Genomic DNA, 24,665 nt, shown 5'->3' with positions numbered 1-24,665 from the left:
CAGTCTCCGATGTACCTTCTCAATCACTGTGCCTCCCTGGCAAGGCAGAGAGCCTTTCTGAGCCTCAGCTGCCTCATCCTGAAAACGGACCCAAGCTTCCTTTACCTGCCAAAGGGAAAGGGCTGTTTCTGCCTGAACAGGGATTCCACCCCACCTCAGAGTTGTAGAGGTTTCCATGTGCGCTGGCCCCACTGTATGAAAGGTGGGCAGCAGATGGCAAAGGAACCCCATGCCAACAGACCCCCTCTAGGGCAGGAACCCTGCTGGCAGCTGTCCCAGCCCCCATATGACACTCCCTCCCCGGGGGGCAGGTGCTGCTGAGCCTGAGTGACGAGGATCTGCAGCTGGGCCTGGGTGTATGCAGCTCTCTGCACCGGCGCAAGCTGCGCCTGGCCATCGAGGACTACCGTGACGCCGAGGCAGGCCGCAGGTGAGCCCACCACGAGGGGCCCCAAGGGAGGAGAGAGAAAAGTCATCCTGAGGCCTTTGGTCACACAGGTTGGGTGAGCGGGGCACTATGGGCTGGGCCGGTGGTGGGGGACATCAGGGTGTGACTAAGTTGGTCCGGGGATGCCCTTGATGAGGGGGCTTGGGCACACCCCAGCTCTGCTCTGGGCCAGCCCCCTCCATAGAGAGACAGACACATGGGTAAGATGAGAGGCCCCAAAGGTCCTAGTATACTCGCAACCAATGCGGGAGCCTCATAAGCCCCCCCAGCACTCCTCTGCCTCCTGGGACCAGCCCAAGTGGCTCTGCACACCGGGCCGCAATGGTGTCTGCTCCTGGCTCTTACCATTCCAGGGTGAGGAAAGACAGTGCAAGGCAGAGCCGAGGCAGACAGAGATCAAGTAGACATGAACGGGCTTAGTGAAACCTCTCCCATAGAGGAGCGGGCCGGGCGGGGGGCGCTTCTCTTAGCAAGCATACCGGGGAGTGGCCGCAGGGCCTTCCCATCAGGGGTACCCCTGCAGGCCACCCGCCCCCACCTCTCATACCACTCCTGCTCTGCGTCCCGCCTGCCTGCCTCTCTCCCAACTTTCTGTGAGCAAAATTTGTAGAGCAGGGGCAGCTACAGGGTAAAGGGAAGGAACCCCCACCCCCACCCCGCCCCACCCCGTTCTGAGAATGTGGAGAGGGGAGGAACTTGCTTTGTAAACCTGACACTTTTGTTTTGCATAATTATGTCCTTCACTGGTTTCTCCATCATTTTTGTGTAGTTAATTAATCAAACCTGGTGGTGTGTGCTATAATTTGCAGAAGCAGCTCAGGGGATTTTTTTTAGAAGCAGGGTTTGGAGTGGAAAATCGGCTGGTTTGGAAACAGGAAAACCAAATCCATATGTGTGCAGGAGAGGGGCCCTTGGCATGACTCTAGGGTGGCAGAAAGTACTGAGGTGAGACTGGATCAGAAAGTTAGGGAGCAACTCAGAGCAAGACGGTGCCAGGCCTCATTGGCACCATCAGGACGCTGGCTCGTCTGAGACAGGGCTGGGCTGAGGGATGAGGAGGGGGCCATGAGGGCAATCCCTGCTGGGCTCTCCCTCCTGAGGGTCCCAAAAGCACCTTACACTCAGCGCCCACCTCCTAACCAGTTCCATGCCGAATTCCCTAAAGCCATCCCCGAATCCCCTCATCATCTTTGGTCACCCAAGTTGGAAATCCCTCCTGCCCCCTTGCCCCACAACCAGCAGGGTTCATAAACACTACCTGTGTTCATTGAACAGGGTGGGGATGACTGCTTCACCTCTCGAAAACTTGAGGAGGAGTCCGGGCTACTGCCTGGGTTCCCCCTAAATAGGGCTGTCTTAGTCTGCTTGGGCTGCCATAACAAAATGCCACCACCTGGGTTGCTTAGACAACAACTTACGTCTCACAGTTCTGGATGCTGGAAGTCCAAGATCGGGATGCCAGCGTGGTTGGGACCTGGGGAGGGCTCTCTTCCTGGCTTGCAGAAGGCGACCTTCTTGCTGTGTCCTCACATGGGGAAGAAGGAAGAGGGATGGGGAGAGAGTGATGTCTCTGATCTCTTCCTGTAAGGACAATAATCCCATCAAGAAGAGTACCCCTATGACCTCATCTAATCACCTCCCAAGGGCCCCAGACCCAAATACCATTACATTGAAGGTTAGGATTTCAGCGTATGAATTGGGGAGGGGGAGGGCGGAGGGAAACATTTAATCCCTAACAGTGGCACCCTGTTAACCTCCAGGAACCAGGAGTCTGTGGTCCCAGAGATCGTGGAGTCCAGCCCTTAGACACCCCTAGGGCTTCCTGGAGGAGGCAGAGGTCTTATTTCAAGTTTTCTATTCGCAGTGGGAATCTGGCCTGTCTCCAGTTTGCCACATGACCTTGCCTTCTCTGGGACTGTTTTCCCACCTGAGAAGTGAACAGAGTTAAATTAGGACAGTGGTTTTTAAACTTTTGAGGATCATGGCCACTTTAAGAATCTAACAAGAGCTTTTGACACTTTCTCTAGAAGAAATACACAAAACTTCACAACTTTTCACTGCATTGGGTTGGTGGGTGGGACTCTGGCCCACCCACTTTCAGGGGTCCATGGACTTGGGGGTAAGAACTCTAAATGAGTTCATCTTTGAGACCATTTTCAGCCATGACATCTTGTGTGACCATGGGCATGATGTTTCCTCTCTGGGACTGGTCACCTTATCTACAAAATATCAGTGACAAAACCCACCAACCCCTTGCCAACCCATCATCCCCTTATGGATACCATTTTATTTACCCTCACAACATCAATGCAGGATAGACATGCTTACTCCTATTTTAAAGACACAGAAGTCCGGGTACGATGGCTCACGCCTGTAATCCCAACACTTTGGGAGGCTGAAGCAGGTGGATCACCTGACATCAGGAGCTCAAGACCAGCCTAACCAACATGGTGAAACCCCATTTCTACTAAAAATACAAAAATTAGCAGGCGTGGTGGTGGGCATCTGTATTCCCAGCTACTCAGGAGGCTGAGGCAGGAGAGTTGCTTGAACCCAGGAGGCAGAGGTTGCAGTAAGCCGGGACTGCGTCATTGCACTCCAGCCTGGGTGACAAGAGTGAAACTCCGTCTCAAAAATAAAGTTGGCGAAAATTAGATGTAGAGAAATCATGAGCATAAAGTCACACTACAAAAAACCTGACTTCAAAGTCAGTTGCCTTTCCAGTATCCCGTGCTGCCTTTGTGTTAAAAACAAGAACAGTGACAGTTTCTATTACTACTGTTTGTGGAACACTAGGTGTGTCCCAGACCCTGTGTTAAGAGCTTCACATTCTCCTCTCTTTTAGTCCCTACAACTCCATGAGGCAAGCACGATTCTCCCCACTTTACAGAGGAGAAAACGGAGACCCAGAGGTTTAAGGTCCCAGAGCCAAAAAGTAGTAGAACCAGAACAGCCTCCTGTTTTCCGTGCTGTGCCGTGACCCAGACAATATCTAAATTTTGTGCCTGTTCTCAGATTTCAGAGTCTAATCTGGCTCCAGTCCAGGGACGGGGCAGTGACAAATTTTATAAAATGTCTGAATTCCTTTTAAAATCATGCTGTTTTATTCAACTTGGGCTCTTACAATAAATAGCTCAAACCAACAGCTGGGAACGTCTCACCAAGCTGAGGCCCCATGGGGACACCGTTAATGAAAAGAGAACATTTCTGAAGGGCAGGAGCACATTAACTGTGGGCACGCAGATGGAGATCACTGATTATGGATGGGCCTCTCTTGAGTAGGTTAGGTGGGGTGCCCCCTCCCCAGCTCTCCACCGCAACTCTTGTTGCACCATTGATTTGCTGACCAAACTCTTGCCTCAGAAAGGAGAGGAGGTCATTCTAGTCTCCATCAGTGACAAACCTGGCTCAGTGGCCTCTGACTCAGAGGGCTGTGGGCTCCAACTCCTGCCCGAGAGAAGGATCCTTCTGTACAAGGCTGAGGCCAGCCCTTGAGGGACTGGGAGGGGGACTGCCCCAGGACCTTTTCATCCTAGAAGGGAGGTAGTCTTGGACCAGAAGGTTGCAGTTCAGGAGCACCAGCTGGGCAGCCTCCAGGTGGACTGGGGCAGATGACCTGCTCCCCCAGCCCTGCTCTGTCATCCACACATTCAACGATGAGACAAACACTGGTGAGTGTGAACTCTGAGCCTGAAGGGACCCTGGACATTCACAGATAAGCTACCCCCGAGTCCTGCCCACCAGGAGCTGACCATCCAGTGAGGCAGCTGGCCAGATGCGTAACCATGAACTACAGTGTGACTGGTCCAGGGATGGGGACTCCCAAGGGCTTTCAGCACAGAGAAGGGCTCCTGACCCAGCATGACGTCTTGGAAGGCTTCCAGAAGCCCAGACGTCTCTGCAGAGTCCATAGGAGTTCACCGGGGAAAGAGGGTGAGGTAGAGAACAGGCCTGGAGACAGGTGAGCCCGGCAGACCCAAGTGGTTCTGGGAGGCTGATGGGCAGAGGGAAGGAGAGTGAAACCAAGCTGCAAGCCCGTCCTCCGCTTAGCCATTCTTCCAGCAAGCATTCATTCAGTGTCTAGTGTGTGCGTGGCACTGTGCTGTTGGGCAGTGAACACAGTTTCTGTCCTGACAGAGCTTATCTGCTAAGGTGGGGAAGAGAGAAAATCAACTAGTGGCCAAACCAGTTACTTGCTAAGATTCAATGTGTGATTAGAGTTTTGAAGGAAAGCACTAGGGACAGTGAGCAGACTTGGGGGCAACTTAAGACAGCAAACTCAGAGAAAAGGGAGATTAGACGCCCAAGGGATGAGGAGGGGTGAGCCCTGGGCAGGGCTGGAAGGAGCTGGACCAGGGAGGGGAATGCAGGATGAAGAGCTCAGTGCCTCCAGGAAATGGCCCCCAGGACCCCAAGCCCCATGTGCATTGGGGGAGGGGAAGTCAGCCAGGGCTGTTTGCGGGTGACCCTTGTGGGCCACTCAAAGGACTTGCGATTTTATTCCTGCAAAGAGAAGCCACTGAGTGTTAAGCAGGGCACTGCAGGATCAGGCTGATATTTTTAAAGGATCCCCTGGCGGTCCTGGCGGGGTGTGGAATAGAAGGAAAGCTAAGGCGGGAAATGGGGGGCGGCCGGGGGCAGTGGCAGAAACCCACACCAGAGATGGCTGCAGCCTACAGCTGGACAAGGAGAGAAGGGGACGGAGGATGCACTGACCAGAGTGACCGATAGACAAGGACGGGCTATCAGCTTGGGAGCTGGGTGACAGAGAAGGGCCCCTGGGTGACGGTGACACTGACAGTGAAGGGGAACAACTGAGCCATTAAGTATGACATGTCTGTGACAGCCAGGCGGCGTTAAGAGGGCAGCTAGAGGCTAAGAGAGGAAAGAGGAGCTCAGAAAAGAGCCCAGAGCTTAGATGCTCAGAAGACAGTGGAGAATTTGGGAGTCCTCCCTCAAGGGTGCCTTCCAGAGCCCTGGAGATGAGTAATACGGAGACAGGAGTGCCTGGAGAAAGAGGGGAGGGGGTTAGGAGGGAAGAGGAGCCCACTGTATGGGAGCATGTACCCCAGCAGGGTGATCACAGCAGGCTCAATGCATGTCCAGGCATGAAGGCAGGAAGGACAGAGAGGACCCACCCAAGACCCTCAGCAGGAGGGTGGCCTGACCAGCTGTCTCTGGCTGCTGCCCCAGGAGCAGGATGGAGTGGCTTTGCAAGCCCACCACTGTCCCTTTCACATACACCACTGTCCCTTTCACATACACCACTGTCCCTTTGTGGCCCCCTGCACCTCGCACTTAGACCAACGCTCTCCCACCTGTAAGACCTGGGGCATTTTGCAAAGTCCCTTGCAGGTGGGATGTGCTGACCCTCGTTCCTTCTGCAAGGCTGCCACTGTGTGGCGAGCAGCAGAATGACAGCCAGGCATAGCCACACTTTCACCCGCTTGAAAATTCAAGCACTTGTGCACCTGCTGTATACGTGGTACAGGGGTCATTTCTTTTTTCTTTTTCCTTCTTTCTTTCTTTCTTTTTTTTTTTTTTTTGAGAAAGAGTCTCGCTCTGTCACCCAGGCTGCAGTGCAGTGGCGGAATCTCAGCTCACTGCACCTCCACCTCCCAGGTTCATGCCATTCTCCTGCCTCAGCCTCCTGAGTAGCTGGGACTACAGGTGCCTGCCACCAGGCCCGGCTAATTTTTTTGTATTTCTTTTTAGTAGAGACAGGGTTTCACCGTGTTAGCCAGGATGGTCTCGATCTCCTGACCTTGTGATCCGCCCGCGTTGGCCTCCCAAAGTGCTGGCATTACAGGCATGAGCCACCACGCCCGTCTGGTACAGGGGTCATTTCTATGTGAGGCACAAGGAAATCTGAGACCTGGCAGTGCGGTGGTAAGAGAGAGGGTTTGTAATCAGTCAAACGTGGACTTTAATTCTGACTCCAAGATAGGCCACTATGTGGCTCTAGGCAAAGTCGGCACATCCCATCTGTAGAGCGAGGACGGCAGCTCTGCCTTCTTCAGGCATGATTAGGACCTGCCTGGCCCACCTGAGTGGACACCCAACATCCCCGAAACAGGAAAACAGACCGCAGAGCACTGGGGAGGGATGCACCGATCAGGTGGGCCAAGCCCAGGCTTTGTGGGTCTTGGGGATGCTGTGGAGGCCCCCAGGAAAACGAGGGGGGCTTAGGTGGAGGGGCGGGGTCCCCAGAGGTGCTGCCTCCCGCCACACATGGCCCTTCTGCTCCCCGCCCCTGCGCCTGCTCACCCTCGCTGCATCTGTGTGTGGGATTCGCTCTTCCTGTTCCCTTCGGTTTGTTTCTGTTGATCCCTTTCTGTTCTTGAGTCTCGGTCTCTCTGTCTCTCTTTCTACCTCTTCTTCTTGGTTCTTCTCTATCTCCCTCTGCTCCTTTCTCTCAATGTCTCTCTCTCTCCTTCTCTGTCTCTTTCTCTCTTTGTTCTCTCTTTCTGTGTCTCTTTCTCTCTTTGTTCTCTCTTTCTGTGTCTCTTTCTCTCTTTGTTCTCTCTTTCTGTGTCTCTTTCTCTCTTTGTTCTCTCTTTCTGTGTCTCTTTCTCTCTCTCTGTCTTCCTCCTCCATCCACCTCTCTCCCCATCTCTGCTCTTTCTGTCTCTTTTTTTATCCTTTTTCCCTCTTGATCTCTCGGCTCCATGCCTGTCCATGTCTGTCTCTGTGGATCTCTTGGTACTCCCCCCACCCCATTGCTTTTCCTCTCTCTGCATCTCCACCCATCTCTGCCAGTCCCTCTGCTTCTGCTCCCTTTTCCCACCCATCCACTCTCTGGCTGTGTCTCCTCCTCAGCCTGTCCAAAGCTGCCGAGCTGGACCATCACTGGGTGGCCAAGGCCTGGCTGAATGACATCGGCCTGTCCCAGTACTCCCAGGCCTTCCAGAACCACCTGGTTGATGGCCGGATGCTGAATTCCCTGATGAAGCGAGACCTGGAGAAGCACCTGAACGTGTCCAAGAAGTTCCATCAGGTCAGCATCCTGCTGGGGATCGAGCTGCTGTACCAAGTGAACTTCAGCAGGGAGGTGAGGACCGGGGTGCGGGGCAGGGGGTGCCTTCCACTGCCCACCCCTCCCCCCTTGGCATCTACTGTCTGTTCATCTGTCCACCCACCACCCATCTGTCCATCTGTCCACCCGTCCACCCATCATCCAGCCATCCAGGGTCTATTGATCATCTGTCCATCCATCTACCTATCCATCCATCATCCATCCATCCAGCCAGCCATCTTCTCTTCCTCCTTCTTTCCAACAACCCCCTATTGGGCACGGGCCAGGCACTGTGCTCAGTGCAGGGGAAATGGGAGCCCTCATCCTTGGAGAGCTAACAGCTTACCAGAGAGAACCACAAGGAAGCTGGTGGTGCCAGTATTGTGGGAGATTATCCCAATGAGGGAAGCCCAGGGTTTTATGAATATCCAGGAAAGATACACATACTATGTATACTCACAAAATTAAAATTAAAAAAATTTTAAGTGTTTACTGTTTAAAAAAAAAAGAGGAAAGAAAAAAGAAAACCCAGAGAAGAAGCCTCCAGCAGGCTCAGGGACGGCTCCCCAGAGATAGCAACAACTAAATCGAGACCCAAAGGAGGAACCCCAGGGATCAGTAGAAGACATGAGGGGAAAAGCAACTCAGCAGAGGGAACAGCGTGATGAAGGCCTGGAGGACTGATCTGTAGCAGCAGACTTGCTGAGAGTCCCGTTGGGTGGGGTGCTGGCTTTCAGGTGGGAAGTGGCGCGGGTTGCTGCAGAGGTCGTCAGGGGCCTGAGATGCTGGGTACTGTGGGGCTGGTAGTCCAGGTAGCTGACTTTTCTTAGAGTGATGTCAGAGCCCAGCAATACAGGGGCAGAAGAGGGACAGAAGAGAGGACCCTCCAGCCCTTTGTCCCCCTTCTCAAACACCAACTGAAAAGCATTTGCTGTGTACCTACTGTGTGCACTGGGGTCAGTCCCTGTGGGACCCAGGGAAGCCTGCAATATGGCAGCGAGGTGGTTAGAGACGACTTGGAATCAGCCAAACATGGATTTTCATTCAGACTCCAAGATGTGCCACTGTGTAGCTCTGGGCAAAGTCAGAGTTTCCTGTTTTTGGAGTGAGGACAGCAGCAGTGCCTTCCCCATGCCACACTGAGGACAGGGAGTGACAAGGACACAGACCCTGGCCTCGGTCCCCAGTCTGCCAAGGAGGCATATGTGGGAGATCATAGCAGTTACATGTAAAAAGAAGTGCAGGGGCCGGGCCTGGTGGCTCACACCAGTAATCCCAGCACTTTGGGAAGCCAGGGTGGGTGGATCACAAACAAGGTCAGGAGTTCGAGATCAGCCTGGCCAACTTGGTGAAACCCCATCTCTACTAAAAACACAAAAAGAAAGTAGCCCGGCGTGGTGGTTAGTGCCTGTAATCTCAGCTACTTGGGAGGCTAAGGCAGGAGAATTGCTTGAACCTGGGAGGCGGAGGTTGCAGTGAGCAGAGATCGCACCACTGCACTCCAGCCTGGGTGACAGAGCAAGACTCTGTCTTGGGGGAAAAAACAGGTGCGGGGAGCCCCAATTCCACACATGGCCTCTGCATGAACCCTTGTCCCTCCAAGTGACCTACTGTCTCCCCACAAGGCCCTCCAGGAGCGCCGGGCCCGCTGCGAGACGCAGAACATTGACCCCGTGGTGTGGACCAACCAGCGGGTGCTCAAGTGGGTTCGAGACATCGACCTGAAGGTGAGGGTGATGGTGGAGGTCAAGATGGCTCTCAAATACATGCAAATCCCATGCAAATCTATATGCAAATCTATATGAAAATCTGCACACAAATCAATATGCAGATTTCATGCAAATCAATGGGCAAATCCCACACAAATTAATATCCCCTTTGTGTGGGCTGGAGCATCTTAACCCAGGCCCAGCAAGAATTACCTGCCTCCTGTCACTCAGGAGGAGGGAACTGCTTACCTTCCAAATAGAAGCCCCATGTCATGATGTTTTTCTCACACGGGGTAGGGAGGCTGTGCCAGCCCCACTCTCCTAAGCAACTGTGGGGTTGAGATTCATTTAACAAATATTGATGACTTCCTGCTAGGATCAGGAGCCATCTCAGTAACAGGAGGTCTCTGCCCTTGTGGCTCTAAAAAACGGGAGGGGTTCATCTTCACCAGCAAATTAACTGGTCCCCAGGGGGTCAAGCCCTTGCTGTTGGGGACAGAGCCCCACTTGGAACTGCAGCCCCCTCAGGTCAGCAGCATGGCCACTGCAGGCTAACAAGCCCCCTGCCTTTGCCCCCAGGAGTACGCAGACAACCTGACCAACAGCGGCGTCCATGGGGCTGTGCTGGTGCTGGAGCCGACATTCAACGCTGAGGCCATGGCCACTGCCCTGGGCATCCCCAGTGGGAAACACATCCTCCGGAGACACCTGGCAGAGGAGATGAGTGCCGTCTTCCACCCAGCCAAGTGAGCACGGGCCGGGCTCTGGTTGCTGGCTACAGTACAGCTCAGGGCTTTGGAGGCAGATGGTCCAGCTCCCCATCCTGGCCCATCACTTACGGCCTCTCATTTGTTCTTTGCACCATGGCGGTCTCCTTTTACAGATCAGGAAACCAAGGCTCAGAGAAGCAAAGTGCTTTCGCCTGAAGGTCATAGACTAGAAAGAGGTAGAGGAGCAGTCAGATGTTGAATTAAGTGTATGTTAAATCCAAACACACCCAGGTGTTTAGAGAAGAGACAGCAAGCAGTGCACGCGTAAGGAAAGGCCACGTGCAGGTGGAGTGTAGCTGGGAGGACTTGCATTGGCCTAATAGGTTGAGTTGGTTGGTCCAGGTGGGGCAACTGTGGGGACAAAGGTTTGGAGTCAGGAATGAGCATATTAATGATGCTTATGGACCAGGTGAGCAGACCACATCAGCCCACCTGTCCTACTACCCTCATCTGAAAAGTGACCAGAGAATGAACACCTGGGTTTAAACCAGTCCCCATCCCAGTGGATTCTCTTCTTAAAATGATGCACTTAGGGTTAGATGACCATTTATTGAACACTTGCTGTGTGAACTATCTAATTTCATCCTCCTGGCAACGTCAAGAGATCAGTAGCACTATCCCTCCTTTATAGATGGAGAAACTTCTTCAAAGGTACCAAGCTATGTGCCCAAGATACACAGCTAGTAAGTGGCAAATCCTAGATTTGACCTTTATTCTATCAATATGGTGTATTATATTGATTGAATTTCATATGTCAAACCAACCTTGCATTCCTCAGATAAATTTCACTTGGTCACAGTGTATAATCCTTTTCATATATTGCTGGATTAACTTCGTTAGTATTTTGTTGAAAAAAATTTGCATCTATCTTTACGAGGGATATTGGTCTATGGTTTTCTCTCCGTGTGACGTTTCCGTCTGATTTTGTTATTAGGGTAATAAAGGCCTCATAGCATGAATTGGGAAGTATTCTCTCCTCTTCTGGTTTTCGGAAAAGCTTGGAAGGTTTGGTGTTCATTATTCTTTAGACATTTGGTAGAATTCACCAGTGAAGGCCATCTGGTCTTAGGCTTTTCTTTCTGGGAAGCTTTTTGACTTCTAATTCAATCTCTTCACTTGTTAGAGGTCTATTCAGATTTTCTATTTCTTCTTGAGGCAGTTTCAGTAGCTTATATCTTTCTAGGATTTTGTCCATTTGATCTAGGTTAGCTTATTTGGTGGCATGCAGTTGATCATATACTTTTTATCTTATAATGCCTCGTATATGTAAAGTTGGTAGTCATATTCTCTCATTCACTCACTCCTGGTTTTAGTGATCTGAGTTTGAATTTTGTTCTTTTTTTTTTTTTTAATCGGCCTATCTAAAGGTTTGTTGATTTCATTGACAGAGCCCAGATTTCACTGTGGGGCTCCCTAACTCAGGCCTGAGTGCTAAACCCCCAAACCACATGGAGCCTTAGGGAGCAGCTGGGCCACTCCCCATGTTATACAGGTGGGGAAACTGAGGCTTAAGGAAAAATTGTGCATGTATGGCAGGGTCCAGGTGTCCTGGGCTGCTCTTCCCTACTGGCAGGCTGACGCCCACGCTGTTCTCAAAGTGAGGCCCACAGACCCCTGAAGCAGAATCACTGAAGCTATTTTAAAATGCAGATTCCCTGGTCCTGCCTCAGACTTGCAGGACCAGTATCTGCTGACAGAACACAGGGATCTACATTTTTAGCATTTTGGGGTGGTTCTTATGGAGACAATGTTTGATAAGAACTCTATTTTAGGCCAGGCATGGTGACTCATGCCTGCAATCTCAGCACTTTGGAAGGCCGAGGAAGGAGGATGACTTGAACCCAGGAGTTCAAGATCAGCTTGGGCAACATAGCGAGACCTTGTCTCTACTAAAAATTTAAAAAATTACCTGGAGGTTGTGGAATGCACCATATAATCCCAGCTACTCAGGAGGCTGAGGCTGGGGATTACTTGAGCCCAGGAGTGTGAGGCAGCAGTGAGCTATGATTATGCCACTGCACTCCAGCCTGGGTAACAGAGCGAGGGTCCATCTCTACAAAACAGAAAAACAAAAAAAACCCTCTTCCAGGAGCCATGAATCAAAAGACACAGGGAAAAGCCTTTTCTCCTCAGAATTATCCTCTTTCCCTGACCTCCCTTCTGGAGCCACATGATCTGTAACAAACTTTTTTCTGAGCCCTGGAGAGATGGCTCTAGCTAAATATTAGCAGGCATTCGTGTATCTGATTAAACCCTTGACCACCCACAAGGTGACAGGTGTGTTCAGGACTGTCAAAGACTAGTTAGGGAGCACCAAAGAAGGGCCTGGTGGGGACAAATAGGGTGGGTTCTTATTTTGTGGTAGGGCAGGGACTCCTTCAAGAATGAGACAGAAGCAATGAACCTCCCAATGATAAGATAAGAGGGAAATGACTCTGTCCAGGCTCCACATTCACCAGGAGCTTATGGCTCCCAATATGACATCATCTCTAGCCTCCTCCCACAACTTTGACAATGCACATGACCCAAAGGCACCAAGGAGAAGTCTCTGCCATGGTCTCGTGGTATCTGCTTTGACACACACTGACTTCCTGCATCGCCCGATCATCCTTGGTCCAGCGCCAACAATGCATCAGTCATAGGACTGTGCATTAAGGACCTGGAGAATAAAACCAGTGGGCAGGAAGGGTGCAGCAAGGAGCAGAGGTTTCCCAAAGGCACCTGCCAGGGGATCGGAGGAGTCAAGACAAAAATGTTGATGAAAATGCATGATCAGTCCCCAAATGTGTCTTGAAGGCAATATGTCTTGTCACTAAAACAAGAGTCAGGGACAGGACACACAGAGGAGCAGGACTGGAACCATAGCAGGACTGGAACCCAGGTCTCTACTCCTAGTCAGAAGCTCTTTCTGGAACTGATCTCTCTCCCCTGGGATCTAGGCTGGAATAGTGCCCCTTTTGCCATAAAAGCCACCCTCCACAGTCATTGAACACCTGCTGTGCGCAGGCACTTGAGTGATCCATGTCCTGCTCTCCCAAAGCTTACAGAGATGGGTGAAGACCTCATAGGTGGATGGTGTGGAGTTCCAGACCAGGGCCTGCTTCCACTCCGGGTTTTCTCTCTTTCCCTTTTTTAATAGATCTCTGTGGGTCTCTGCTCATCAAAGAAAGGCTTTGGCTCCCATCCAGGCAAGAAACTGGTTTCATAGACATCTAAGTGAAGACATAAATCCATCCAGAATGCCTTGTGGCACTCTAGCCCCAGGCAACCCAAGTTCAAACCCCAGCAGCACTGATCCTGGCTGTGTGACCTTGGGCAAGTTACTTAACCTCTCTGAACTGTACTCTTCTCATTTGCAAAATGAGTATGGTAATCAGTATCTGCCTCTCAAAGAGTTGATGGCAAGATGAGGTAAGACAATGCATAAAGCAATTGGCAAAGGAACCGGTACACCGTAAGACACCCAATAATATAAATATTAGTGATTTATTCCAAACCCACCCTTAGCCCCACCACTGCTGCCTCCCATTCCTCCTCTGCAGGGCAATGGCTGCAATGTGAGTTCGAGTCCCAGCATCACTGCTTTCTTGCTGTGTTGAACATGAGCTAGTGGTTTTAGGTTTTACCTCTCTGAGCCTCAGTTTCTTCCTCTGTAAGATGGGAATATGAGCCATACCGACCTTGTAGCTTTGTTCCAAAGGTTCAGGGAGGCAAACTGTATGCAGCCTGCTTGATACATAGATGCCCAGCAGGAACTGAGAGCGTCTGCCCCTGCCTTCATTTGGAGACAGAAGAATCTCCGTGCAGTCAACAATTTCCTCTGGAGTAGCTGCCTGGGAGTCCCCTTCTGTCAGTTAGCTCCAGCGTTCTCATTAGCATTTCAATGGAGAAGAACAATTCCATTACAAACTCAAATAGACTTGACCCTCAAACACAAAGAATAAGAGAACCTTGTCACCTGTCCCACCTCCTCAGCCGACAGGCTTCCCAAGACACAGGCGATGGAAAACATTTATTCTCCGGTCACTCAGCAGGCCACCCGCATGCGGGTGGAAGGACACATTGAGCTCATATGAGATTCTGCCCCACCCCACCCTCAAACCATCTCTGACCCATCACTGGACCAGCTCAGTGCCCAGAGGCGTGGGCCTGTGTGCGATGGGGCCCAGTGGGGCCTTTGAGGCTGCATTCTGGCTCCTCCACCATCATTGGTGTGATTTTAGGCAAAAACCTTACCCTCTCAGAGCCACGGTTTTTTCAGCTTGCAATAAGGACGATCACCCCTTCTTCCCAGGGCTTTGCAGAGGGTTTGCTGAGCCACCGTGGCAAGGAGCTGACAGTGTGCCCAGCACACAGTGGGTGGCCCTCGAGTACTCTTTCCTTTCCATTCATTTTCTCCAGCACAGCGTCTTGTGCCTCTCCAGTCTTGTAAATTCTAGGTTAATGGGTTGAGACTCAATGCTCAGGCTGGCCCGGCTGGCAGAGGTTGACTCCCACCCCCCAACCTTCCTTCCTGCATCACGATGCCAATTTAGTGCCCGGGGTGCCTTACATTGACTCAGGAGATTCCAGTGAGATGCGCCATTCTCCACAACGTTCCCTCATCAAAAGTTCTCCTTCCAATGTACCGTTTCTTTGAGGTCTAAGTGACTAGAAATACTTAATACGTCGGTTCAAAGCTTCCAAAGACCTTGGCCCTGTGCTTGGCTTATCCCTGGAGCTTTTATGTTTTCATGGGATTTAATCCAAAGGCCTAGATGGGGGGATTTCAGCCACTGTGGAAAAAAGGAGGAGGGAGGATATTTTGGCACAGTGGAGGCCAAGGTCATGCCATACTTCTCTGTCTACAGAAAGACAACCACTTTCTATGCATAGGGTAGCTTGTTTAGACCAGGGCTGGCCAGGCACAGTGGCTCACACTTGTAATCCCAGCAATTTGGGAGGTCAAGGCCAGTAGATCACGTGAGCCCAGGAGCTGGACAACATGGCAAAACCCTGTCTCTACCAAAAATACAAAAATTAGCTGGGTGTGGTGGTGTGCACCTGTAGTCCCAACTGCTTGGGAGGCTGAGATGGGAGGATCACCTGAGCCCAGTAAGCCAAGATTGCACCGCTGCACTCCAGCCTGGACAACAGAGCGAGACCCTCGCTCAGAGAAGAAAAAAGGCGAGGGCTGCTTACTGGACTTGATTGTACAGATAAGGAAACTGAGGCCCAGTAAGGTGTTCTACTTGCACCAGAACATATGGAGGGAATGGCTGAGCAGGAACTAAGACCAGGTTTGTGTCCCCAAAGCCTTGGTTGGCCACAGTAAGATGTAATTGTAGCAATTACTCTTGCTATTGTTACTCAGCTCTTAATATCTGTGTGTGTGTATATGTATGGGTATGTGTGTGTGTGTATGTGTGTAGATATGTGTGTATTTGTATGTTTGTGTGTTTATATGTGTGTATATGTGTTTGTGTGTATATGTGTATATGTGTATGCTTGTGTATGAGTGTGTTTGTGTGTATATGTGTGTATATATCTGTGTGTATGTGTGTTTGTGTATATGTGTGTGTGTTTGTATTTTTGTGTGTCTGTGTGTATACATGTGTTTGTGTATGTGTGTGTATATGTGTGTTGTAGGTGTATGTCTGTATGTATATGTGATGTTTGTGTATGTTTGTGTATGTGTGTATTTGTGTATGTGTGTATATATGTGTATGTGCATGTGTGTGTGCTTGTATGTGTGTGTGTATGTTTGTGTATGGATGTGTGTGTATGTATTTGTGTGTTTGTGTGTATATGTGTGTGTATGTTTGTGTGTATGGATGTGTATGTGTATATATGTGTGTTGTGTATGTATGTGTAGGTGGTGTTTGTGTGTGTTTGTGTGTGCTTTTGTGTATGTGTGTATATATGTGTATGTGTGTGTGTATGCTTGTGTATGTGTGTATATGTATGTGTGTATGTATTTGTGTGTGTGTATTTGTGTATGTGTCTGTGTATTTGTGTATGTGTGTGTGCATGTGTGTTGTGTATGTGTGCATGTGTAGGTGGTACTTGTGTATGTGTGTGTTTGTGTATGTGTGTATATATGTATATGTGTATGTGTGCTTGTGTGTGTGTGTGTGTGCATGTGTATATGTATGTGTGTATTTGTGTGTGTATGTGTTTGTGTGTATTTGTGTGTGTGCATATTGTATGTGTGTATGTATATATGTGTGTGTATTTGTGTGTGCATGTGTCTGTTTATTTGTGTATGTGTGTGCACATACGTGTTTTTGTGTATGTATTTGTGTGTTTGTGTTTGTATGTGTTTATGTGTATATTTGTGTATGTGTGTGCATATGTGTTTGTGTGTATATGTGTGTTTGTGTGTATGTGTGTATATGTGCATGTATGTGTGTGTATTTGTGTGTTTGTGTGTATTTGTGTGTATGTGTCTTTGTGTGTGCATATGTGTTTGTGTGTGTGTGTGTATTTGTGTGTATCCCCTCATTTTGTCCTCACAGTGACCTAAGGAGGAAGTTCTGTTATTAAGCCCACTCTGCTCAGCACACAGCCCAGGCTATGCTAAGGCATCGAGCCAGGCTGCTGACATGGAGCCCACATGTGCGACCACTGTCCTACCCTAAATCCCAAGGTGGGAAGGCCGTGTTCTAGACCTTGATCCCAGAGGCCCAAGTTCAATTTCCATCCCTGCCACTAGGTGTCTTGTGTATCTTCAGACAAGACACACCCTCTCTTTGGTCTCCTGTCTCTTCTTCAGTGAAAATAAGAGATGGGACCCCTGAGGCTCTCCCAGGCTCTTTTGACTGCTCGTGTTCCATGAGCTGGGGCTCCAGCACCCCTCTGTACCAGAGAGCAAACAGCCAGCCGCCTGAGTTTACATTTTGTGGCTTCTGCAATTACAGCTGCTTCCCCACCGGACCTGGGGAATCTCGTCTCCAGGTGAAGGAGAGGGGCCATTCATGAAGACCTCATTTCCTGACCCACCACTGAGCAAGGGCCTCACTGTTATGTGGAAGCCTGTGGAACCCATGGGTTTGAGAACGTAGCTCATTTGCCATTCAATCAGTGCTGTCTCCTACACACCACTCCCCTCCCTTGAACTTTCTCAGCAAAATTTGCCCCAGAAGACGAAGAACTTCTCTGAGGCAGCTTAAAGGATGCTAGAAGGTTCTTTTTTTTTTTCTTTTTTTTTTTTTTGAAACAGGGTCTTGTGCTGGAGTGCAGTGGCACGATCTCAGCTCACTGCAACCTCCACCTCTCAGGTTCAAGTGATTCTCCTGAGGTTCAACCTTAGCCTCCGAGTAACTGGGATTACAGGTGTGCACCACCATGCCCAGCTAATTCTTTTTGTACTTTTAGTAGAGATGGGGTTTTGCCATGTTGACCAGGCTGGTCTCAAACTCCTGGCCTCAAGTGATCCACACGCCTTGGCCTCCCACAGTGCTGGGATTACAGGCCTGAGCCACCATGCCCGGCTAGAAGTTTCATTTCTTTTAATGAGTTTACCTCCGTGGTGACTTCTGGCTCCAGGCCAGCCCTCTTGTCCCGACTCTGTTTATCTACAGCATTGATATGCAGACTTTTTCTGTAAAAGGCCAGATAGTGAATATGTTAGGATCTGAGAGCCTCTGTCAAAAGTCTACAACTCTGTCCTTATAGCAAGATAGCAGCCATAGACAACACGTAAGCAAATGGGCACAGCTGAGTTCCAATAAAACTTTATTTATAAAATCAGTCGGCCAGCTGGATTTGACCTGCAGGCAGGCTGTAGTTGGCCAAATCCTATTCTAACAGAAGCTTCAATGCTTTTGCACAAAGAAGGGAGTCATGGGGGCAACTTCAGGCAGAAAGTCAGGTGGGCGACACAGATTGCAAATTCAGAGCAGGGGAGACTCCTCATGCTTCTCCAAGCACAGCTAATTAGCTATCATGCTGAGATACTCATCTCTAGTCTGTTGCAGTAAGGTTCGCAGTACACTGAAGAGTTAAGAGCAAGACTTTGGAGTATCGGAGGCCCGTTTCTGCTGCTTACAGCTGTGTCGTCTTGGGCAAATTGCTTGCTGTCTCTGGCCTCCTTTCCCTCTCTATAATGCTGGGCTGGCAGTCCCAAGCCCCAGGCCCGTTGTGAGAATCACACTTCTTAAGTGCTGAGCACAAGGATGGCAAGTGAGAGGGAATCAGTCGGTCTCAGCAGCTGTGGTCATTGTCACCAATGTGCATGTGTATGTCTCTGGGGAAGTGACTGAGCCTCCCCTGCTGACTCAAAATGGGCCTCTCCCCAGCTCCACAGGCATCCGGGAGGCTGAGCGTTTTGGAACACCCCCTGGCAGGGCCTCCAGCGTCACGCGGGCAGGAAAGGAAGAGAACAGCAGCGGTCTCAAGTACAAAGCTGGCCGGGTAAGTCACTCGATGGGTTTGCCCGTGGGCCTGCACGCCCAGAAAAGGTCTTTTTTTCTCCTCCCAGCTGCAGGTCTTTTTTCCTCCTCCCAGGAGCTCTGTGGCTCCTGTGTTGGCCTGTGAAGGTGGAGTGCCAGGCCGGGTCACGGGGGCATCCAGGACGTACCTTCAAGGAGCCTTCACGTTGCTTTGGGTACAGTGCACAAAGCCCCCGCAGGGCTTCGAGTAGCGCCTGGATCTCAAAGCGCAGGTCTCACCTGCCTGCATCAGAGTCACCTGGGACTATTGCTGAACATGCAGATCCTGGGACCCACCTTGGCCTCCTGGAAAAGGAGATCTCTGGGGTGAGGTGGATCCTGCATTCAGCCAGGCTGTCCACAGGGTTCCAGTGCAGCCCCAAACTCTGAGCCCCGATCACTGATTTCGATTTGGGACTTCAGTGACGTGACCAATAGCAAAGATGAACCTCTGGTGACTCCAACCAAACAGTATGAAAACACATGCAATTCAGGTCCGATTGCACAGACTCCAACTGACACAGATTCCTCAATGGAAATGCACAGACACAGATGGCAGAACTGGGTAGTCCAAAACGTCTTCCATTTGAAGAATGCATGATCCCCATTCATTCATAAACATGAATACATTGCCACTTTACCCTTAAGAAGCTCCTTTCTAGAACATGCACTCTAGTAATTGGAACTAATATTGCCCCCAAAGGAGCGAAAATTTGTTTTGGTGGAGGTGGGGGGTGGAGGCGGTGGCAAAAATTCTTATTCTTTCTATATAAAAGCACAAATGTACATATGGTACACAAGCAGAGGCGTAGTATGTCTGTGGCATTAAAATTTCACAGCAGGGGTGCAATTAGGAAAAAACTGTCTAAAAAGTCTCCTTAGGGAGCAATAATAATAAAAAAAGAAGATCGGGAAACACTGGTCTGGAAAGAAACGCAGTCAAATAAATAGTTACAAAGCACTAAAGTGACTACTTTAACACAGAGATGTGTGCAATAAGAGAGAAGTATTTTTGAAGGCCTACTGTGTGTGATAATAATAGTTAAGAGAGAGGTATTTTGAAGGCCTGCTGTGTATGATAATAACAGTTGAGAGAGGTATTTTGAAGGCCTACTGTGTGCGATAATAACAGTTAAGAGAGAGGTATTTTGAAGGCCTACTGTGTGCGACAATAACAGTTAAGAGAGAGGTATTTTGAAGGCCTACTGCGTGCGACAATAACAGTTAAGAGAGAGGTATTTTGAAGGCCTACTGTGGGCGATAATAACAATTAAGAGAGAGGTATTTTGAAGGCCTACTGTGTATGATAATAACAGTTGAGAGAGGTATTTTGAAGGCCTACTGTGTGTGATAATAATAGTTAAGAGAGAGGTATTTTGAAGGCCTACTGTGTGTGATAATAATAGTTACTATTCATCAAGTATCTACTTGGTGCAAGCACTTGCTATGTGCTTTGCAGATGGGACTTGACTTTTTTTTTTTTTTTTGAGACAGGGTCTCACTCTGTCTTTCAGGCTGGAGTGCAGTGGCGCGATCTCAGCTCACTGCAACCTTTACTTCCTGGGTTCAAGTGATTCTCATGCCTCAACCTCCTGAGTAGCAGGGATTACAGGAGCTCGCTACCACAGCCAGCTAATTTTTATATTTTTAGGAGAGGCTGGGTTTCACCATGTTGGCCAGACTGGTGGGACTTTACTTTTTACAACAAACCTGGGAGTTAGAAACTACCATTCCCATTTTGTAGCTGAGAAAATGGGCTCAGAGAGGGGAAGTGACTTGTCCAAGGTCACACAGCTGGGAAGTGGCAGAGCAGGGATCTGAACCTGGGTCTATGAGTCTCCAAAACGCACATTCTTTCTGCCACACCAGGCTGTCTCCTTGACTTGGGAGTGCAGTCAGACCTCATGGGCCTGCTCAGACATTCTCACAGGTAGTCTCCAGGACACATTTCCTCAACTCTCCACCCACCAAGGAGGAAAGAAGGAGGCTTTTGTGAATCAGGAATAATCAGACCAATGATATTTGTCTTCACCCTTGGTAACCAGCTGAATCCTTCCGGGGGCAGGGGGACACAAAGCTCTTCCCTAAGGGTCATTCACAGACTCCCCTCAGCCTCCCTGAGCAGGGAGTATTATTACTAATAGGGGGAGCACACACAGGTTAAGTGAGTTACTCAATCACACAGCAATTAGAATTGGAGACCTTTCCCAGAACTTCATTCTTAATTCTTGTTTCTCTTCTTCCTGTCCTTTGATCATATTCTTGTCTTCTCAGCTGCCCCTGGGGAAGATAGGAAGGGGTTTCAGCAGCAAAGATCCCGATTTCCATGATGACTATGGCTCTCTTCGAAACGAAGACTGCGGAGACGATGACGCCCAGAGCAGGCTGGAACAGTGCCGTCTGGAAGGCTATAACAGCCTGGAGGTCACCAACGTGTAAGGAACTGGTGGCTCCACCAGACCCTACGTGGGAGACCCAGGAAGGAAGAGAAGCCAGATGGCCCCAGGTGCCGTTCCCACTGTACATAGCAGCCGCAGGCTGAGGATGTCCCCTGCTCCTGGGCAATATCCCAACAGACTGTGCGGTTTCAGCTCCACAGCTCCCAGGAGAGAGAAGACACCAGCCCACCTGTCTTGGGTGGGCCATGGACTTTCCTGCTTAACTGGATTGGCCCAGAGGACCTGTCACAGGGTCCAGCCCTGCCTCCATCCAAGATACACAGGCTCCACCTCAGAGTGACCATCACTGGAGCAGCCAAGCAGTCCCTGGAGCCTTAAACTGAGCTGCCAAGGTGGGAAGAGGTCCACAGTTTCCCAAAACACCCTTCCAGGGGGAGCAGGGGGGACCCCAACCCCACACACCAGCACTCAGTCCATTAGAAGAGCCGGTACAGGAAGTGCTGCCTCTTGCTAAGACATCGGACAGGGCGGGGGTTGGGGGACTCTCGGCTGCAGCATCCTTACCCTCCCTGACTGAGAACTTGGGTCCTGACTTGTCTCACTGAATCTCTCTTGGGAGAATGCAAAATGGGGGCTGATCATTCCTTCCACCTGAAAAGCTCCGTGACACATGGGGGTGGATGTATTGAAGAGCTGTTCGCTGATTCACCCAGGAGTGGCTACGCTGAGTGGGGAGCCGGTGAATGATCTGTGCAGGGGTGGGGCTTAGCAGCCACATTTCTAGGAGATGCAGATATCCTATCACCAGAATGAAAGCTATTGGGATAACAGGATCAGGGATGACCGATGGCCCCATATGGTGAATCTCTGGCCTGTGGCTTGGCTTTGTTGAACCCAATGACAATGGTATGGAGTGTGGCGAGGAGTTTGGGGTCTAGGGCAGGGAAATGCTGGACATTGTTAACCCAACAAACCTTTGTTGTGATGTCCCTGTCACCTGAAACATAGGTGACATAGCTCACCAATGTCCTAACCGAGACACAAACTCCACAGAGCAAAATCAAAATCATTCGGTGTTGGTGGGGAGAACCTCAGCCCTTTTCTTGACCTGCCACTGTTATGCTGTGTGGCTTCTTCCCAGTGGCCTCACCTCTCTGTGCCTCAATGTCTTCATCTATGATACTTCTGGTTCCCTCCCAGGGACATCGTGAGGATTAACACTTGCTAATATGTAACACACTTTGTAACCTCTCAGGAGACAATGGGAAGTTATGGGGTAGCTAATTTCCCATTTACAACACAGAAATGACATAGAGCTAGTTCTTTCCAACTCTGTTTTGGTTGGAGCAGTGTGCAAAAGGAGGAAAAGAAATGTTTAATGTTCAGACCTGCCAAGAGGCCCCCAACAGGGCTCAAGAAACATATAAATCCCATGATCACAGCCTTGAAAACCAGTTTGATCCAAGCCTTTGGGCTTCAATTCATTGACCAGATGACAGCCACGTGATGATTAGGGAAGGACTGATGCATTGCTGTTCTACTTACACATCGGGTTATCAAAGCGAGTCTCTTGTTGGAACCATGATGCTTGATCTCCTTTGAGGCCATTTGCACTGGGGCTTGAGTTTCCAAGATTCACAAGAGGTGTCAGCCTCTGAAAACCCTCAAAGCATGTGTTCTTCAACCTGGCAAATTGTTTCGTCTCATGGGGGAAGCCAAGCTCTGATGAACTTGAGAATTACACCTCTCTCATGCCGAAGACCATGGTGTTCCCCTAACCACATAAGCACAGCCTTTCTTGCTATCTGAGACCAAATGTCTAGTTGGTAGACAGGTGGATGTTCGGCCTCCTAAGGACACACTTCTGATCCTGGGCCCCAGGTGGTGAATCTCTGGCATGTGGCTTGGCTTTGTTGAGACTCCAAATTCCATTATCTTCATGACATTCAGCCTCATCCATAGGGTCCTGAAGCTGCAATCCACAGCTCAGAAAGGAGAAGTGAGACCTCCCTCCAACCTGGTGCCACAGGTCACTCCAAAGCCACATCCAGCCTGGACGAGCTGGGACCCCAGAATCTGCCTTTTGGGAGGCAGCAATGGCAGCGCGCCCAGGCAGGCACTTATTCCTGCAGAGTGAGCCAGAATTGTAGCAGGGCACTTGAACGCAGAGCTGATGATTTGAAACCAACGTTCACCCGAGTTGTCAGAAATGGCCAGCTACATGGTTCGATCTTGCTGGGGACAAGTGGACAACTGGAGGTCACTGGCAGAGATGGAATTACCTGAAACACTCACAGCAGGAGGCCAGCAGGCCTGGGGCAACACGGGTAACCGCCAGTGTCTCTTTTGGTTTAAATTATGCCATCATATCCCTCTTTCACCATGAGGCTCCCTATCCCTGACAGCCAGGTGAGCATTTGGAGCTGGTTTCTCAACATGAGGATGGGTTGGGTTTTTTTTTTTTTTTTTTGAGATGGAGTCTCGCTCTGTCACCCTGGTCCCTGGAGGGCGATGTGGCATCTGGACCTGGGGACGAAGTGGAAAGCTGTTGCTTCTTGGAAAGCTGTTGCAGCCTGTACCTGTGAGTGCAGAAGGCACCTGCCTGGTAGACTCTCAGCTTTCTCACCCTCAGGAGCCTCTGCAAGGCCCCTTTGTCCTTGGCTGAGCGGGACCTTTCTTTGAGAAATCTGTCTGTCTGTCAGCATCGCTCTTTTCGGACCTCAGACCGCAGAGGAGGAGAGAAGCCACAGAACAATCTGGACCCAATAAAGTGGAGAGAAGGGCTTCTCTACACAGCCCGGCCAGGGAGGAGGGCCCCAGAACAGGGATCCAAAAGCTTGACATCACTGAACAGGGCTGGGTCCTGGCAGAACAGGAAGATTTGGCCAGAGGTGACCTCAGCATTCCCTCCAGGGGCACCCAGGCCTCTCTGACCTGGGGAGAAGAAGGCCCATGCTCAGGCCCACCTCCCTCTGCCCATCAGAGCCCATGCGTCCTGGGCACCACCACTTCCACTCTGCATTCCGAGGCTCCGGAGGGCTCTTCCTGCTGTGAATGGGAAGGAGAAGAAACCCTGTGGGCAATGGCAGCCTCTGAGTCTGGCATTCTTGCCGATGGCTGGCCAGCGAGGAGAATCTCCTGAGCCCTGACACACGCAGGCCTTTTGTGGCTGCAGAGGAAATGGGATGACTGTGAACAAAGACGTGGTTCCTAGGGCCATGGCCCCAAATCACTTCCCCGAGAGTGAATTTTAACACAGTAACAATAAATACTACTGCACAGCACTTTATGGCGGAGGGGGCTTTTTTCTGTATTTTCTCATTTAGTGTTGCCAGCAGCCTCTTTGTGAGATTATGAACCCATTTCATAGATGGAGAAGCTGAGATTGGAAAGGTGGAGGGGCTTGCCCAGCTCTGTAAAGCTAAGACAGGGACCCGAACCCAGTCCATCTCCCTCCAAATCCCAGGCTCATCCTCACAATTACACACTCTTCCAACCCTCGCCCCCCTGCAATATTAGTGAACCCCCCTCCCCCCACCTCCCAGCATAGGATTTACCTTAGCAGGTAGCATCACTCAAAATGCAATTCAAGTGCACTCGGAGTGTCTAGAAAAGTCCCTGTGGGGGCATTGCCTTCAGCCCCGGGAACTTGCAGTAGGAGGGGACACCTGACAAGTCCCCTCCCCTTGTGTCATTTGTGTCACTCTGTCACTCCTCCTGGGGGCACTTACATCTTCAGATTGCTGGGCTAGATCTCTAGCGGTGGGACCCCAGGCGCCCTGGCAGGTGCTCCTCGGACTGCCCCAAGCCCTCAGATCGTCTGGTGGGGAGGTATTTGGGGAGTGCTGGTGCAGTGTGGGAATTCTGGAGTCCCACCTGAGATCAGCGTTTCCAACAAGCTTCCAGGTGCTGC

General features: G+C 50.4%; 1 protein-coding gene across 1 annotated transcript in view; it reads left to right on the top strand.

The window, feature by feature from the left end:
* Window positions 1-24,036, top strand: part of KAZN (kazrin, periplakin interacting protein) — a 511,204-nt gene extending 487,168 nt beyond the window's left edge. Inside the window, exons 10-15 of the mRNA XM_033228238.1 lie at window positions 312-430; window positions 7,268-7,499; window positions 9,089-9,190; window positions 9,752-9,918; window positions 18,222-18,336; window positions 20,628-24,036. Coding sequence (XP_033084129.1) covers window positions 312-430; window positions 7,268-7,499; window positions 9,089-9,190; window positions 9,752-9,918; window positions 18,222-18,336; window positions 20,628-20,792 — 900 coding nt within the window. The 3' untranslated portion in view covers window positions 20,793-24,036. The remainder of the gene's footprint in view (window positions 1-311; window positions 431-7,267; window positions 7,500-9,088; window positions 9,191-9,751; window positions 9,919-18,221; window positions 18,337-20,627) is intronic.
* Window positions 24,037-24,665: the final 629 nt, after the last annotated feature.

Source organism: Trachypithecus francoisi, unplaced genomic scaffold, assembly GCF_009764315.1.
Source record: "Trachypithecus francoisi isolate TF-2019V2 unplaced genomic scaffold, Tfra_2.0 Lachesis_group12, whole genome shotgun sequence".
NCBI lineage: Eukaryota > Metazoa > Chordata > Mammalia > Primates > Cercopithecidae > Trachypithecus > Trachypithecus francoisi.
Note: the sequence above shows the minus strand (reverse complement) of the source record. Positions and strands in the feature narration are given on the sequence as shown.